At 36.9% G+C, this 17,256-nt stretch overlaps 1 protein-coding gene across 2 annotated transcripts in view; it reads right to left on the bottom strand.

Moving 5' to 3' along the window:
- Positions 1–17,256, bottom strand: part of ppp1r13bb (protein phosphatase 1, regulatory subunit 13Bb) — a 61,180-nt gene that overhangs the window by 25,187 nt on the left and 18,737 nt on the right. For both annotated transcript variants that reach the window (XM_084431491.1, XM_084431492.1), the window contains exons 3-5: positions 7,880–8,027; positions 5,210–5,329; positions 2,995–3,065 (exon numbers count right to left, since the gene is read on the bottom strand). In XM_084431491.1, coding sequence (XP_084287617.1) covers positions 2,995–3,065; positions 5,210–5,329; positions 7,880–8,027 — 339 coding nt within the window. The remainder of the gene's footprint in view (positions 1–2,994; positions 3,066–5,209; positions 5,330–7,879; positions 8,028–17,256) is intronic.

Below are 17,256 nucleotides of genomic sequence, written 5' to 3'. Positions count from 1 at the left end.
CAACAGCTGATTTAACCATTGAAAGGCATTAAGTCTATGCCTTTCAAGTCTATGAATGTTCAAAAATGTATTATTGAAAAGAGACTGTGCGTAGGATGGTCTTTTCTGCATGGAGAGCAGAGGCAGCCTTACCTTTTAGACTCTCCCCCGTGGGACACAAAGTCAGTCACGAGCTGTGTAGATGAACGAAGTGTGCAGGGATGGAGTGATGGGATGAAAGAAACAATTAAACAAGTAGAGAGGAATAACAAAAAGGACTGAAAGTCCCAGCATGCACTGACACCCTCCACTGTAGACAGGGCCACGGTGACCCTCTGAAACGCCACACGGTTAGAAAGGAAACTCTCAGGAAGAGCAAAAGACAACAGATGGAGTGACAGCGATAGGAAATGAGAGAGAGTGGGCCACCCACTATTTCATAAGGGGAAAAATGTGGCCACACATTCAGGGATTTACCATACTGTGAACACTGGGCGTGGTAGAGAGAGAGAGAGAGAGAGAGAGAGAGAGAGAGAGAGAGAGAGAGAGAGAGAGAGAGAGAGAGAGAGAGAGAGAGAGAGAGAGAGAGAGAGAGAGAGAGAGAGAGAGAGAGAGACAGAGAGAGACAGAGAGAGAGAGAGAGAGAGAGAGAGAGAGAGAGAGAGAGAGAGAGAGAGAGAGAGAGAAACATCTTCAGAGAAACAGAAGTCGAAGCAGAGAAAACAGCCCTGCTGTAAAACCAGGGGGATGATCCTCTTAAAAGTTATGTCATGAAACGAGTGTAATCCACAAAATAATAAAAACGTAACGGGAGAATAACAATACGGCTGAACGTGTTATGAGGTTTCAAAGAATTTCACTATTAAATAATATAATATAATATTATATTATATTATATATATATATAAATAAAAACACACACATGCTGAGTCAGCACAGTGTCTGTCTTGCCTTGAATCCTGGACAGGGAGAGATATTACTTTAAGTACAGGGATGGGCTGCTTTAGGATTGTTCATGTTTAGAAGTAAGATGAGGCTGGGGGGAGAAATCCCACCTCCCCCCACTGTTGTGAAATATGCCAGGAGTTTTGTCTTAGCTGTACTCTGAGGCTCAGACTCAGTCCAAGTGCCTGTTCTGACGTAGGGTGGACAACAGGATATCAATGAGAATCATTTGAGGTTAGCTGTGCATCATAGGTACAATGTACTATGAAAAATGGCCAAGTTTTGAATTTCTGCTCTCAAAGAGGTCACTACAAAAGCAATAGGCTTCACCAAACTTGAACTTCACACAAAATTTGCATAGGGATATTTACATGAAGTAAATACTGGAAGTCCATCAGGATAAAATTCTTCACTGTGCCGATTGCCTTTGTAATAGTGTTAATTTCGTTGTTAAAAACTATGACAAAAAATGTTCGCCAATGAGCTTTTTTTCCCATGACTAAGATGATACTATGACAAGACGACACCAAGGTCACTAAACGATAACTGTGACTATATCAACATGCCATATCGTTGACGAAAAAAGACGAGTCTAAAATGTAGTTAAAATCTTTATTTTTGGGGCGATTAGACAAAACATTAGACTGCTTAACAGGTTGCCAGATGTCAAGAGGTAAAATCCCCCAATCAGAGCTTTTCTGTTAAAGGTGGGGTAAGTCGTTTTTGAAATAATCTGTTGGCCAATGTTAATATTTGAAATCAACCCGAACAAACACACCCCTTCTTCAATGCTGACAAAATTAACACGATTTTGAAATGACAGAAATTTCGACAAGAAATGGTCATTTAATCACTTACTCACACTCATGCCATCCCATATGTATATGAATTTTTCTTCAGATGAACACAAATGAAAATGTTTAGAAAAATAATTCTGTTCTGCGAGTCCTTGTAATGTAAATGCAGGGTGCCAATAAAGTTGACGCTTCAAAAACCACACAAAGCAAACACGACAGTAATTCATACGACCAAAGTTGATGAATCAATGTCTTCAGAAGTGAAATTATTAAGAAAAACACTCATTTAAAAACTAATGAACTTTTGCTATAAACCATTGCTTCCGACCAACTGTTTCATGAGATCACGCTTGACAAAAATTCTCTTTACTCTTCCAGGTCAACTACTATAATGGCAGAGCAATTCTCATTCTGTCCTCACCCTCTGTTTCTTCTGAACAGATGGCAAATTAAACCATTCAATCAAATTATACAGAGAACTTGCAGGATCATGGGCCAAGATAGCCAAAATCCATATAAGCTAATCCTCTTGAATCCACTCAAACACAAACAGAGAGTGAAAATGTCATATGGGTACCTGACAAGACAGGTAGACAGGGGTGTTGTGTAACAGTCCCTACAGGAAGGCAGCACCTGTCAGAAAAAAGTGTGTGCTAAGCACCGTAGTGGTGAGACTTCATGCCTGGTTGGCAACAGCATCGCTAATCAGCTCCCTCACCGACCAACTACCTGTGCCATCGTTCCATCTCTGAAGATCGAGACGACTGTATGAAAAAAAGCATGCCCCCATAAATGCTTGCGTTTTCTCATTCCATACACTGGTGGTCTACAGTTATCTTTCTCCCTAAAGGTGGAATTAGTTCCACTTCTTGGAGCCTGGCTTTTCCCCTGTTGGAATCTGGGCCAGATGGTTGGAGGAGACGAGCGCAGTGGACCACTCTTTGCAGGAAGCACACAAAAAGAATGAGTGATGTGACAAATGCTAATATGAAAGAAAATGTTGAGTGAATCTGGGACGTGACAGGTCTGGCTGCGTTTGGCTCGGGTTAAGAGAGAAAGACTGAATAACGTGACGTGATTGAAACGCTTCAGTACTGAAGAGTGTCAACTTCAGCCAGAACTTTGCAGCTGCTACTTTGCATTATAGTAAGCAGAAAGCATAAGATTTTATAAGTGTGTGGAATTCAACCCCCCAGGATGCATTTGGAATAACCACAATGCTAAGATTAGAAAAAAAGGCACACATTTTGATGAGGATGTGATATGAACTAACCCCATTCTCGTTGTGCATGTCTGAGCTGTTTCCTCCTCTCCTGCTGGGCTGCTCCTGAGACTGCTGGCTCCCTAAGAGTGGAGAAATATAATACAGCGAGTCCATCAAAAAAAAAAAAACACACAAAAAAACACATTCAATTGTGAAACACAATCATGAATGGACACAAAAAAGCATCTAGATATACATTGTGGAATTTTAACAAGCAAAACATGGTTGGCTGAACAAGACTGTGACTGGAGGAAAAGTTTAAATGCCTGTTTGTTATTGCCATGTGACACTGGGAACAGAGCTTGTGCTTTCAGTGGATTACTGCCTCTCTTTCCCTCCCACACACAGGGGTTTTCAGGTTTATGCCGTAATCCATGTGGACGCTCACTACAAGCTAATCCTGCCTATGGTGATAGGAAAAACCTCACTGGGATGTGAACAAAAAGAGTAAAAACAAACAAATGATAGGATAAAGAAAGAGACAAAGAAAGACTTTAGCACTGTTAACACTGATCACGTACATGTGGAAGCATTACACTATGTTCAGGGATAATGCGAGCAACCAGTCTGTCCATGGTGAGATCTCATTGGTCATCCTGATATGCAAAACTGTACAATAAAGTGATGACAAGTCAGTTTTATCTGTCTAATCTGTGAAAATAGCTTTTCATGAAATCAATTCAGAGGTTTTTCCCACTTAGATTCTGTAACATCTGAATATACACTACTGTTCAAAAGTGTGAGAAAATAATGCAGCTATTAATAATTTTATTCCGCAAGGATTAAACTGATCAAAAGGGGCAGTATTTACGTATAAAATGTTACAAAAGATCTATATTTCAAATAAATGCTGTTCTTTTGAACTACTTCCATCAAAAAATCCTAAAAAAAAAAAATCTATAAAAATAGGTTTCCACAAAAATATTAAAGCAGAACAATTGTTTTCAACATTGCTAAAAAATTAATAAATTATTGAGCACCAAATCAGTGTATCGGAAGGATTTCTAAAGGATCATGTGACACTGAAGACTGGAGAAATGCATGGCTGCTGAAAATTCAGCTTTGCTTTCACAGGAATATATTACACTTTAAAATATATTAAAATGGAAAATGATTTTAGTTTAATGGATTTATTTTATTTGTAATAATATTTCACAATATTACTCTTTTACTGTATTACTGATCAAATAAATGCAACCTTGGCGAGCATAAGAGACTTCTTTCAAAAACAAAAAATCTTACCAAACCTTTTGAACGGTAGTGTATCTATGCAATATATATTAGCACGTTCGAAATTCACACAATAATTTCCATTGTTAAAAATGCTTGCCCTGACAGCATTGTAACTCCAATGCAATTATAACATGTAACAAAATGTCCCTTACATTTACAAGAAAATAAATTATTCAGGTTACTATGTTAAATGTGTGTGTTCATCCAGCACTTTCTAACTCTCTCTTTTTTTTTTATATAATTTATAATTTAGTGATTTAATGTGTCTTTCTGCTTTAAAATTGTGGACATTTTCTTTTAATAAAATATTACTATATTTTGAAAGTATAAATGTATTTATAATTTAATGTACAACAGCATGGCATACATTTGTACATCTATTTTGGTAATTTATCTAAATCAAATAACTAAATTTACAGATGAATCAAGTACTAAAATTGAGTCCTTAAAATATTGCACAATAAGCATTCTCTAAATGCCCATTTTGCTCATTTTTCTCTATTTCACAACTAAGTCACCCACAAGCTGTGCTTGAACACAGTGAATGTGTGTTTGCACCTGTCCAGTAAAGGCAAGGTGCTTGATTATATAACCAGTAATATATTACTTAACCACACAGTTATGCTGCCTAGGTTAAGTATTTTTGTGGCCTACTCAGTTTGGGATATGCTTTGAGTTCATTTCATCTTAAATATGGTATTTGATATTATTTTATTGTGGTAGACTTCCCAAGTCACTTTGCCTTGTTCAGTGTTGTTTGAAGGCACTGACACTTTCAAAGCTACTTTGATTCATTTTGTGAATAGCACAACAGAATTGAATCACAAACAGAACCCTACATTGTTCGGCCAGGATGTGCTTGTCTCTTTCTTTCACATGTTAGAGGCCACTGAAAAGGGAATGAAAAACATTCTGCCACTGTCAGCCAATGAGAAGAAAGCGGTGGTGGGCAGGACGTGGCCTATAACCAGTCAAGAGTGAGTGTTCTCACCCTGATCGCTGCTTTCTGTGGGCGAGTCTTCGTGGCGCAGGTAGAACTTCACCTCCTGCTTTCTGGGGCCCCATTTCTGCAAGTGCTCATACATCATGTGGTCAAAGGGGATGGGTCGCTCTGGAGAGGGGAAAACAGAAGACACAGCGCATTAAAACAACAAACCATGCACTCTGTTAGTAGAAAGGTCAGAAATATCATGTTTTGTTCCTCGGGGGAAAAAAGCTGGTAAAAAGACGAAGGAGTAGTGTGTTCACATGAGAGCAGGAGCGAGACACTCTCATGCTGAGGAGAGTGTTATTCCAATGTTACTCACTTCAAGCCACACCTTAGAGGAGAACAGAGGAACAGACATAGTGGGATCAAGAGAACTAGGAAATTGAATCAAACGTGGCATCCAGCCAGAGGAATGTGGCGGGGCTGGGTGGGCAACAGAGACATAAATGGGGAAAAACAACATTTTGGACATTGCTAACAGGTGGAGGGACATCTGGAAGCCTGGCAGCCACCCAGAGGGGGATGGGATAAAACTACACACAATAATAGAAGAAAGTATGAAAGTGGAGAATATAAGAAAAGCACACAAGGACGTTCACAAAAAAAGTGAGAGCAGGCCAATTTCCCAACCAACCTAGAGTCTAAAGCTTCAGCTAAATACCCAAACCATCACAAGAACATTAAACTCCTCATGCCTATTCACTTTGACTACCAGCTTTTTAGGACAAAAACTGTTTTACAACTAGATTTTCTTAAGAAAAAGGTCCTGACCCATGTAAAAGTCACATCTAGGATACTGCGGGTGGGCGTCATGGTTTTTCCAAAACAGTTGCTTATTCTTACTCAGTGTTCTGGGTCATTGCTAGGGTTGTTGCTAGGCGGCTGCTTGATAGTCCAGGTCAAAAGAGACCACTCACATATACGTCTACATTATATTTTTGCCCCTGGATTTGGATTGGGTTGTTTATTCATAATACTACTTATAAAACAAGAATATTTAGTTTATTGTCAGACTTTAAAAATTAATTTGAAGGGTTAGATCAGCAAAAAAATAAAGAAAAAAATAAAGAAAATTGTCAGTTAACTCACCCTGAAGTCGTTCCAAACCTGAATGAATTTCGTTCAACTTCTAAACACAAATAAACATATTTTTTAAATGAAACCTGAGAGATTTCTGTCCCTCCATCAAAAGTCCACATAATCAAAACTGATGCAAAATATTTCATAAAGACATTGTAAACAATCCATTTGAACCAAGTGGTTTCATTTAAGTCTTCTGAAGGGACACTATGTATGTGAATAAAAGGCTAAATTAAATATGTTCTTCATATAGAGCACATCAAATATAGAAGCTCAACCATACAAATGTATGAAAAACAATGTGGTTGATCTTTAGTTTGTTATATTTGATGAGCTCCATGTAAGTGCATAAATCAATGGTTGTATGTGAATAAAATCCTAAATTAAATCTGTTCATCTTCTGCGTCTCTTCAGAGGACAAATTAAATCCCTCAATTCATATGGATTACTTTTACGATGTCTCTTTATTAACTTTTTGAAGCATTAAAATTTTGGTGGTGTGGACGTTCAGATAAACAAAAGTGACAAGTCTTATGGATTTGGAATGACATGAGGGTGAGTAATTCATAACAGAATTTGGTCACACTTTAGATAAGGGTATAATTCTCAATATTAACTATGACTTTTGACTCAAACTCCTAATTACTGCTTAATAATAGTTAGTAAGGTAGTTGTTAAGTTTAGGTATTGGGTTGGACTAGGGATGTAGAATATGGTCATGCAGAATATCCTAGTAATATGCATACTAATAAATAAGCAACTAGTTAATAATAAGAATTGGACCCTAAACTAAGGTGTTACCCAGATTTTTTTTTTTTACATGAAAAAACCCTTTAATCGGTTTAATTATCAATTAATTATTCCAATAAATACAACTTATCAATAACTACTGATATTCCAAAATAATTATTTTGACATATAAAAACCTTATAGAAAATCCTGGACTGCTAATATCCAAAAAAAAAAAAAAAAAAAAGATTTAGAGAGGCAAAATATCCACTTAGTATCCAGACAGTAATGATGCATCATATACGATCCATCACCTGCTGTAAAATAACTGGGCTCATCACGATTTCAATGACAGATGCACTTCAAGATGAAAGGACACAGTGCTGATGGAAGGGCTTTTGAAAGGAGGCTCCCTGAGCAAAGACAACATTTCTGCCAAACAGCTGGTTATATAAATCACTATCATCAAGAGAAAATGGAAAAATGAAGGGAAAAAAACATGCACACAGCTGTCAGAACAGAAGTAGCAGTTATGTCTGAAAGACTAAGTAAGTGTTTTTCCTTTGCTGCCAGATTCTTCAAAATACTGAGCATGTGCGTCTTTGTGAGAGTAAAAGGATCAATCTTTTTTTGCTGAAAGAAATGGTTAGGGTGGGAAGGTGAGAAAACGAGAGGCTATTGGAGTCTGTAGAAATGATTTAAAGTAAAGCTGAGTGCTTCGCATTGTCAATATTTTTCACCATTTAATTTAAGAAACGTCAATGAAAGAAACGTATATCCTGCAACAGTCATTGCTTACAAATACCCTGCATTTACTCGCTACAAACGGCTAAGGACAAGAGGGAGGGACTCAAAGAATCTCACCATTTCCACGCCAAACTTCAGCCAGGTGGCAGCCGCTTTCTCCCGGCTCCTTACAGAACTCCACCACATCACGACAAGTTGTCTCCGGAGTGATGGGCACCTCCGTCAGGGCCTGCTCCCCATCACTCAAATACACCGTTAAAATCATCTAGAAGAGAAAAAGAGAGAATATTTTGAATATTTCATAACAAAGAAAGAAAGGCAGGGATTCCCGCTGAACCATAAGACCACTAGGGGGCAGTGCCATTGCTAAAACAACTTAAATAAAATGAGTCATTAAGAACTTTACCTCTTGAGAAGTTGCATATGGGAAGATATACCACAAAAATACAGCACATTGAGTCCAGAGTCTGTTAAAGGAGATTTCTAGCACCTCCCCTCAGCTATATAACTCACTCTGATAGAGGGAAACGCCCGGGCCTTAGCTTGACAGTGACTGACAGGTGTGGTGGGCTGATTAGTGCTGCTGTAAGTGAAGTGTGACAGGAGGATGGTTTGGTGCAAAATAAGAGAGACTCTAGAGAGACCCGTTAGATTCATTTATTTAGATGGATTTTATTTATTTACTCACTATGCTACATATGACATGATCTGGATATGTTTTTTTATTATCATTTATATATATTATGTTAATGATTTGCAACATTGTGATACACAGTCATGCTAATAAAGCTTATTTGAAATTGAAAAATTGAGAGAGAGCAAGCAAGAAAGGCAGAAAGGAAGATCAAGAAAGTGGATGATATAAGACATCATTACCTCCCAATTGTGGAGATGAGGTCATGATCATCTACTACTCTACTGTCTGCAATATAGTACTGCACTGCCATTTTATACTTCAAACGTGACACTGTGCAGCTTGGCAGAGAGAAGGTGACAGATTCATTACATCATCCATCAAGCAAACATCCCGACTGGTCACAACAGAGGTCTGCGATATGGCCAGTATCTCACACGCACGACATTTCTCAAGATAGACAAAAGGGCATGAGGTTTACGTGGCTGGGGAAACATTTATTTATCTGTTATATAAGACTAAAGTATCGCAATACCTGACATAACTCCAAATGAGAAGTAAGTCTGACCTTTGTGTGGTGCAGAGTCATAAGAGAGGATCGAGTATGTCCAAGATAAATGGGTGTTTCTTCAACTATGGGCACTTTTGGCCCCGAGGACTTAAAGCAGTGAGAGTGTAAATAGTGTTTCAGGAGTTTACTTTATTGCATTTGCCACCGTCCAAGGTCCAAAAGTGTATGTACAAGCACATATGTCAGAGCATAATTCTGTCAAGTCGGTTACCATTTACATCATTTCTCAAATTATGTTTTGCGCTTAATAACACTCGTCTTATGGCTAATTTCATAGCTATTTGATGTATCATATACACAATTAACTATTATTTATATATTTAGCATAATTTGACAATTAGGCCTACAGTTTGATTGGAAATGACAAATATTCTGTTCACATTCACAAACAATAAGTTGTATTACTTTTTTCACAAGTCACATGTGTGTGAAAGTACATTTAAGTAAATTTTCATACGATAAATTGTCGAAGGAATTTATGGTTTCAGATCATTTGAAATCAGATCATTTTTGTTGAGATGGCTTTAAATATGTTTCGATTCATAATTTTAGAATAGATTTTTAATGGATATTTTAAAGACACTATTAGTCAAAGGTTTAAAAAATAGAAACTTTTTCATCAAGAATGCATAAGAATTGGTCAAAAATGACAGTAAAAACTTATGTTACAAAAGATTTTTTACTTAAAATAAATGAGGTTCTTTTGAACTTTCTATTCATTAAAGGATACTGGAAAAAACACATACACTTCACAAAGCAAAAAGGGGTTTAATAAAAAGCAACCTTGGGGACATAAAGGGCCCAAAGGTAAAGAAAAATATAATTTTTTTAAATCAGTAACAGGTTTTTAATGTTGAATGACTTGTCAATGTGAAGTCAGCTGGCAGAACTTCTCTTAAAAGGAGTACCACTTCACCGCTGGCAAAATGGGCATTCAATATATTGCCTATAGAATAGAAAGGCAAAACATTTTTGAAAAATTTGAAATCGTGCTACCTGACTAGAGAAAACAGAGACAAAAAAAAAAGATGTTGTCTTCCCTTTTGCCAAATGGGTAGGAAAACTTAATGCACCCATAATGCACTGTGCAAGGCATGTTGTCATCCAAGGCCACTCCCACCAGTCTGCTATGGATACGCTTAGTCAAATAGGACCTTGCTTTAGTAGGAAATACTTCTCAGTGACCTTTTAGTCATAATGGTGTCAACCTGTATTGCAAGAACCCGGGTGCAAGAATTCAAAGAGTAAATGTTTAGCAGGAGTGAGTTACTTTCTGTTTCTTTCCAGTGAAGGATTCAGCGCGTTGTAGGCAGTGGCTAAAGACTGTAAAGAATCATAAATACAGAGAGAACGCCACGATGGACAATCTGAAATGTTATCATTCTGTTTCTGGACAATCTGTTTGAAGTTAACATTTCAAACTGGATGACCATGAATGCAGTGTTTTAGGCCAAACATAGGGGGAAAAATTGGAAGCAAAACGAAAGAAAGCGGTTACCACAGCATTCCATTTTTTCCATAAGATTGTACGTTTTCAGTGATAAACTTACCTTTACAATAACTGTTCTCTTAAAAGATTGCTATCTCGATTTAAAAACCCATGCAATCTTATTCCTACGATCAAAACAGAGCAAATCACCTTTTGAAAAGTAAGTTGACTTGCTTCAAATAACAGTCTTATCGATTAAAATCGATGACTTAAAAAGTCATTGAATTTTTTTTTTTTTTTTCGGTCTGAATGAATGATTCAAATTAAACGTTTTTAAATAGATAGCAGCAATTTACATTTTGTCACAACTTAGTAAATATTGTTTATTTGTCTTCAGAACCATGGGAGAACCTTGATCTCTATTTGAAACAAACAAAAAAATCTTGATTTTAAAATTATCCACAATCGTGCAGCTCTACTTGAGAGCATACGAGACCATTGTTCATTTACATATACTACCGAAATTGTTAACAATACAAAGCGGGTTGAAAATCGGCCAAGTTACACTTTAACATTTTATCAAATTTCTCTAAAATCCCAAACAAGCGCAGGCATCAATATGGTACAATAATAAAACATACACTTTCTGTGGCTCACACACACCAGCAAATATACAACAGATGAAACCTAGGAGTAAGTGTGGGGTGTGCAACTGTGCATGGTCATCATTGATTTAGTCTTAATGATTGCTAGTTAGGTTGGTTAAGAATACTACTCTATCAGTATTAGTGCACTAATGAACACTCTAACTTCACACCATAAGTATGTCTGTGACGTGCAATTCTTACAAAACCCATGTAAATCCACTCTTCCTAAAGCATCCGGACAGGCAAGCCCAACATTACTTTCTCTTGAATGGAGGGCAGTTCAAAACACAGGTATGTGGGAGAGGAAAGAGCTCTTGCACTGAAGAAAACCTGTCAGATGCAGGAACACCACTCACATTCTTTTGTGCATGAAGTTGAAAGGAACAATTGGATTTGGTCAGTTTCAATGGACTCTGTCTGGTACATCACTAGGAGAGAAATATTTGGGCCACACACAAGTTTTTTTTAAATATCAAAATGACTCTTTTGTGTATTTACTCAACAATGGATTCTGTGTGGCGCAACACTAGAATGGAAATATGTAGGCCGTGCACAAAGAATGTGTGTGAGAAGGACAAAAAAGGTGCAAACTAAAACTGCAGGGAGAATAAAGCAAGTGCAAATGGGTCCAAGTAACTTGCTGAAAAGCTGGATAATCTGAGGAAAGAAGGACTGTGTATTGCCAAGAACCTATATATATATATATATATATAGGAATTAGGGTTGCGCGATATGCTCCATTTTCATATCGTCCTATCGTCAGCCTGTGAGATCGGCGATACACGATATTATCGTGAGGGGGGCGGGGCTTACTTATTTGATTATTAACTTGCTTATTTACTCATCAATTTGCTTGTTTTATTACTTCGTTTTAAATGAGAATCTTTTTCTATTTTGCTAGCAAAGGTGGAGTGTTTATTAATAGGCTAAATCAGGTTGTTTCCTGGTATTAGTGAGGTAAAAAAAAAGATCCTAATCATTCTTGTATCTGACCATTCTTGTATATTTCAACATGTCAGCGGGAAATTTACGGACACACATGATCCCCTCATGCCGTTACCTCTGTAGGCTGCTTCTGCACGAGATCATGAGAACACGTTTTAATTTATTGGGTCAAGAAAGAGTCGGAGTCTGCGATATGTCCTCCGACCAGTGCTCTCTCTGTCTGGATGCACTTCACTTATGCGCACCGCACTTCAATAAACCGAAATAACGCGGGTTTTAAATGCCGGGAGAAATCAGAGGCAAAAATCTAAAAGTCGATCGGTACTTACTTATGACTTGACTCTGATAAAGGAAAATGGGTTAATCCGTTTACATGACCACATGCATTGTCAGTTTATTCAGCATAATCGAGTTAATAACGTGCATGTAAACGCGCTCATTCCCTGAAAACGAAAGCAGAAACGGACTGCGCTTTCACTGCATTAACTGCGCGTTCTCTCAGAGACGACGGTGGATATAACGGTAGGCTACAGCATCTTAATTTACTGGCTTAATATTTCTCTTGTGGACTTACATTATTGACAGTGAAAAAAATAGAAGAATATTTCTTGTTAAACAAGTTTGAAGTTGCTTGTGATTTTCACAGGCAGAGTTTCACAGATGCTTCGTGTAGCCTACTAAAGACTTTATTAGGCCTAGGCGGCCTATATAATTTTATTGATATTATTATTATAATTAATATTTTGTAATTGTACTGTTTTTAGTGTTTTTACTGTCATTAAATATTTTGTTAATGTGCTATGGAAACAAAATACTGACGAACAACGATGCCGCGTCTTCATCTTGGCTCTGTATAAGAATGATGCGTCTGTTAAAACAAGCACTCTTGGCAATTTGTGAATGGATCACCTTGCAATTCAATTTCGTTGTGGGATGTAATTTTTTTCTGTTTTAAAAATATTTTCTTTGAGGAGTCCTCATACGCGCGCGTCGGTGACGTTGCATGTGTGGTTATGTGATGTCGCAAGTGTGGTTATGTGGTGAGATGTCGTTATGAATTTAGGCAAGGCAAATAATTGTAACTATACTAGCTTCATAATAATAATAATGATTTAATACATTAATAGGAAAACGAGCCAATTATCGTATTGATATCGTCAAAGGCATCTGCCATCGGCGATATCTCTGTCTATCGTCGATACACGATACTATCGTCTATCGGCACAACCCTAATAGGAATTTACTGATAATAGAATTTTCTGTGTTTGAGAATTTATACAGTATCACCGAACATATTGCAATATCACAATATTTTCCTAAACCCTTAGAGGAAAGTCCCTCAAAGATGATGTAAAAAAACTGCAAAAACAAACAGTGAACAATGATGGGCTTACAAGAAGCAAAGTCAAACAGGACTGCCACTGAGTTAAAAAATAAATAAATAAATAAATAAAATAAATCAAGCAACAACTTTACAAAAGAAAATGTCTATTAACTTAATATAAACAATGATTCCTTGCACCATTACTCAGTATAAATGCTGTGTTGCTGCAGAATCTACAGCATAAAAGAAAATGTATTTCAAAGTTGAGTTTGCAACGCTAGACTCAATGTGAAATGACAGTCACAAAATGGTATAAAATAAATACATGACTATTGCACTGTCCTCCCTGCATGTAAAAACCATCATACCAGTCTAGTTTGATTCACAAACAAATGGCAATTAATTCATATTCGACTCACTCACTGCCTGGATATTTAACAAAGTGCAATTAAACTGTTGTATTAAATGGCATTTTGATAAAATAAAAAAAATGAACGAACGAACGAACGTATGAACAAATGAATGGAGTATTTAGTTAGGACCAAAAGAAGAGATGTGCTGCAAAAAACAATTATGTAAAAAACACCAATCAGCAATGAGTTGGCATTACAAAAGATTTTTTAAACAGTGTGTGTGAGAAACACATTTGTGTTCAGCTCATTTAAAAATTCACCATGCCTGACAGATAACGTAAGGTTTGTCATTATGTCAAGGCCTCAAGCAGTGCAGAGAAGCACTAGAGACAAACAACGCATGACCGTACTTTTGCATTCACAGTACGCACTGTCACTGCATCAAACAGAATGACATGTTTATCTGAGCACCGGCACCAACCGCAGCCAACTTCTGCTGAAGTTACGCACACAGGGCGCTAGATAGTCTCAATGAGGAATGAAAGGGATTTTAGTAAACAATATGAGCATGCAGAATTTAAAATGATTTCCAATGTTCTACATTTCTAATGTTCTGCTTATTTAATTTTTTTTTTAAATTTGGTAAAATACAGATAATAGTGCAGTACTCATGCACAGCTCAGTGAAACACATTTAAAGGTGAACTAAGTAACTTTTTTTACCTTAACTAAACAGCTTCGGAGTCATTGGAATGGTTATATTACTTATTTCGGGTTGAATGGTGGTCGTTTCGCACCCCCCTGGTGCCCGTGAGCGGAAAATACGCACTTGCAACTTTGGGGCGGCGGGCCGCGGCCAACGAGTTTTTACAACAGTGTTGTCAAATATCTATTCCGAAGCTGTGGGGGGAGCTCTAGAGAGAAACCTGCGAGCAAAAAGCGAGAATACAGCGAAGAAATCCCGAAGTTACTGAATGCAGCTTTAACCATATTTAAATCCATTCCACAATATTCCCCTCTAGGGATGTGCATTTCATGTCACCTATCAGGGCTCCAAACAAAAAAAACTATCAAGGAGCCAATGGCTCCTATAGGGGAAAAAAACAGGCGCCAAATAATTTTTTTAAGAGCCACATAACAATGCACTTACATTTTAGTCTCCCTGTTGTGTGCATGTCTCTCCTCTTCTTACAGTTTCAGCATTTTCATCTTGTGAATGTTCTGGGAACTGGAGCTTATTTGGTAACTGAATGTCACTTCCGACTTATGAACTATTTCATAAGTTCATATTTTGGCGCTTTCACTCAGTGAAACGTTCACGCAAAGCATCTCATTTCATGACGTTAACAAAACAAATGAAGCGATAGGCTTGGGGTGGGCGATATGGCAAAAATATCATATCACAATTTTTTTCAGGAAAATCACAATTCACGATTTTATCACAATTCTTTTTATGTGGTTTTACTATTTTGTGACTGAGCATTACAGCCAAACTAATGTCCATATTTTAAAAACAAAGCCTTAGGTAACAAAATGTAAAATAAAAAAGAATGGCAGAAAGGGGCGAAGATAAAAAATGTAGTCATTATTTTCTTTGTTATTAAATATTAAGATCAAAGATAAACATTACACATACACAACTTAATATACAAATGAAATAAACAGTGCTTTATGTTTTCAGCTACAGTAGGTTTATTTAACAGTAGCATTGAAGAAAGTAATTAAATTAACAAATATGAAAATAAAACAAAACATAGACTTCACTGTATAAATAATAAATTGATACTTATTAAAGCTACTATTAAAGTTATCAGTCAAGAGCAGTGAGTAATTTTCTCTTTGCATTTTGTTGTTTCATTAACATTAAAAGGATAGTTCTCCTAAAAATTCAAATTGTCATAATTTACTCTCTCAAGTTGTTTTAAACTTGTTTTTCTTCTGTTGAAAATAAAAGTTATTTGGACGAATGTGGGTAACCAAACAGTTGATGTACCCCAGTGAAGTCAATGGGGACCAGCTACTGTTTGGTTACCCACATTCTTCAAATTATTAATATTAGAAAATATTAGAAGGAAATTAATACAGTTTTGGAACAACATTAGAGTGCGTAAATAATGAGATAATTTTTATTTTTGGGTGAACTATCCCTTTAAGGACAAGCGGCAGCGTGTTTACAATTGCTACTGTCTCTTAAGAGCTGCGCGCGACACGTCTAATGTACACGCATTTGACAAGCCGATTTTCTCTCAATTTTCTCAAGTTTGCTTTCACTTTAGACATAACCGACTTTGTTTATGTAAACCTTGTGTGTATTTAACAGTATTAGCACAATAAGACTCAAAATATAACTTAGTCCAGTATCCAGGCGCTGGTAGACAGGCTTTTAGTGCATGTGGGCTTCACATGTACGCGCTGAGAAAGGCACATGTTAGAACAGCGCATCAGCACGCAAATTAAATGTTTAACCGACAAGGCATTAAAGCACATGCAAATTATTAACTTTTGTGAACTGCAGTGTCCCGTTCCGCTGCGTTAACATGTGAATATACGTCGCGTTGTTCAGTATGTTTTGACCGGGACAGAGGCGCCAGAACAGCAACTAGAGTGCAGGATTCTACGATATTTCTTCAAAAGCAGATCGTGGAGACATTTTAATCGTCCATGATGAAAAATCGTCATATCGCACACCCCTACGATAGGCTACTGGTTATAAAACATGCACGTAGGATGCAAATTTTACAATCAAAGGGAGTAAATTTGTATTGTCGCCAATGGCGACCTTGGCAGAAATTTCACTCGCAAATAAATATTTTTGGTCGCAAATGCGACCATTCTAGTCGCAGTTTGGAGCCCTGCCTATAATATTATGTTACATTCGAATAAAGTTAAATTAGAATGAATCAGTGTCTGTGGCCATTTAAAAAAACCATTCACCTGCAGCACTTCTATGAACAGAGAAAAACAGAATAAAAGCATTCATATGTTTTTTTTTATGTATAGGGATCATAGTTGATCGGTTCCGGTTCGGAACACGTGATTCGCGGATTGATTGCAAAGTTTAACCATCACAGAATGAAAGTTTATCATTTGTATGCGTAAACATTAACATTAAGCGTAACAAGACTGGAACTGTTTTCTGTGCACGCACCAGGGCCGGATTCAGTAATATTTCTCTTCTTTTGAGCTTAAACAGACAAAATTATGTCAAAATGCCTGTCTCTGCGAATATCCTTTTAAACACAGTCGGTTATGCGTTAAGAAAACGGATGCGTATCATTATATTGGATCCGTGCATTTGTCTTAAAGTGACAGCAACCTAATATACTCGCAGCTGTTTGTCAACAATGTTAAACAAACAACAAAAGAGAATGAGAAAAATCACTTTTGTAGCTTTAACAAAGATAAATTGTCTTAATTATATTTAATTTATACAGTGAAGACTATGCAGTGTTATTTTACATTTGATTATTCAATGTCTTTACCTGAATACTGTTAGATTTAGCTGAAAAACAAATACGATATGAAAATTCCTTGAAGGGCTGAAATCAAGATTAGAAAAATGAGTCGTATGGTTTTGTACAGTGAAAACAAC

This window comes from Rutilus rutilus (genome assembly GCF_951802725.1).
Source record: "Rutilus rutilus genome assembly, chromosome: 15".
In the NCBI taxonomy this organism is placed as follows: Eukaryota; Metazoa; Chordata; class Actinopteri; order Cypriniformes; family Leuciscidae; genus Rutilus; species Rutilus rutilus.
The sequence above is the reverse complement of the archived record's forward strand: the minus strand, read 5'-3'. Positions and strand labels throughout refer to the sequence as shown.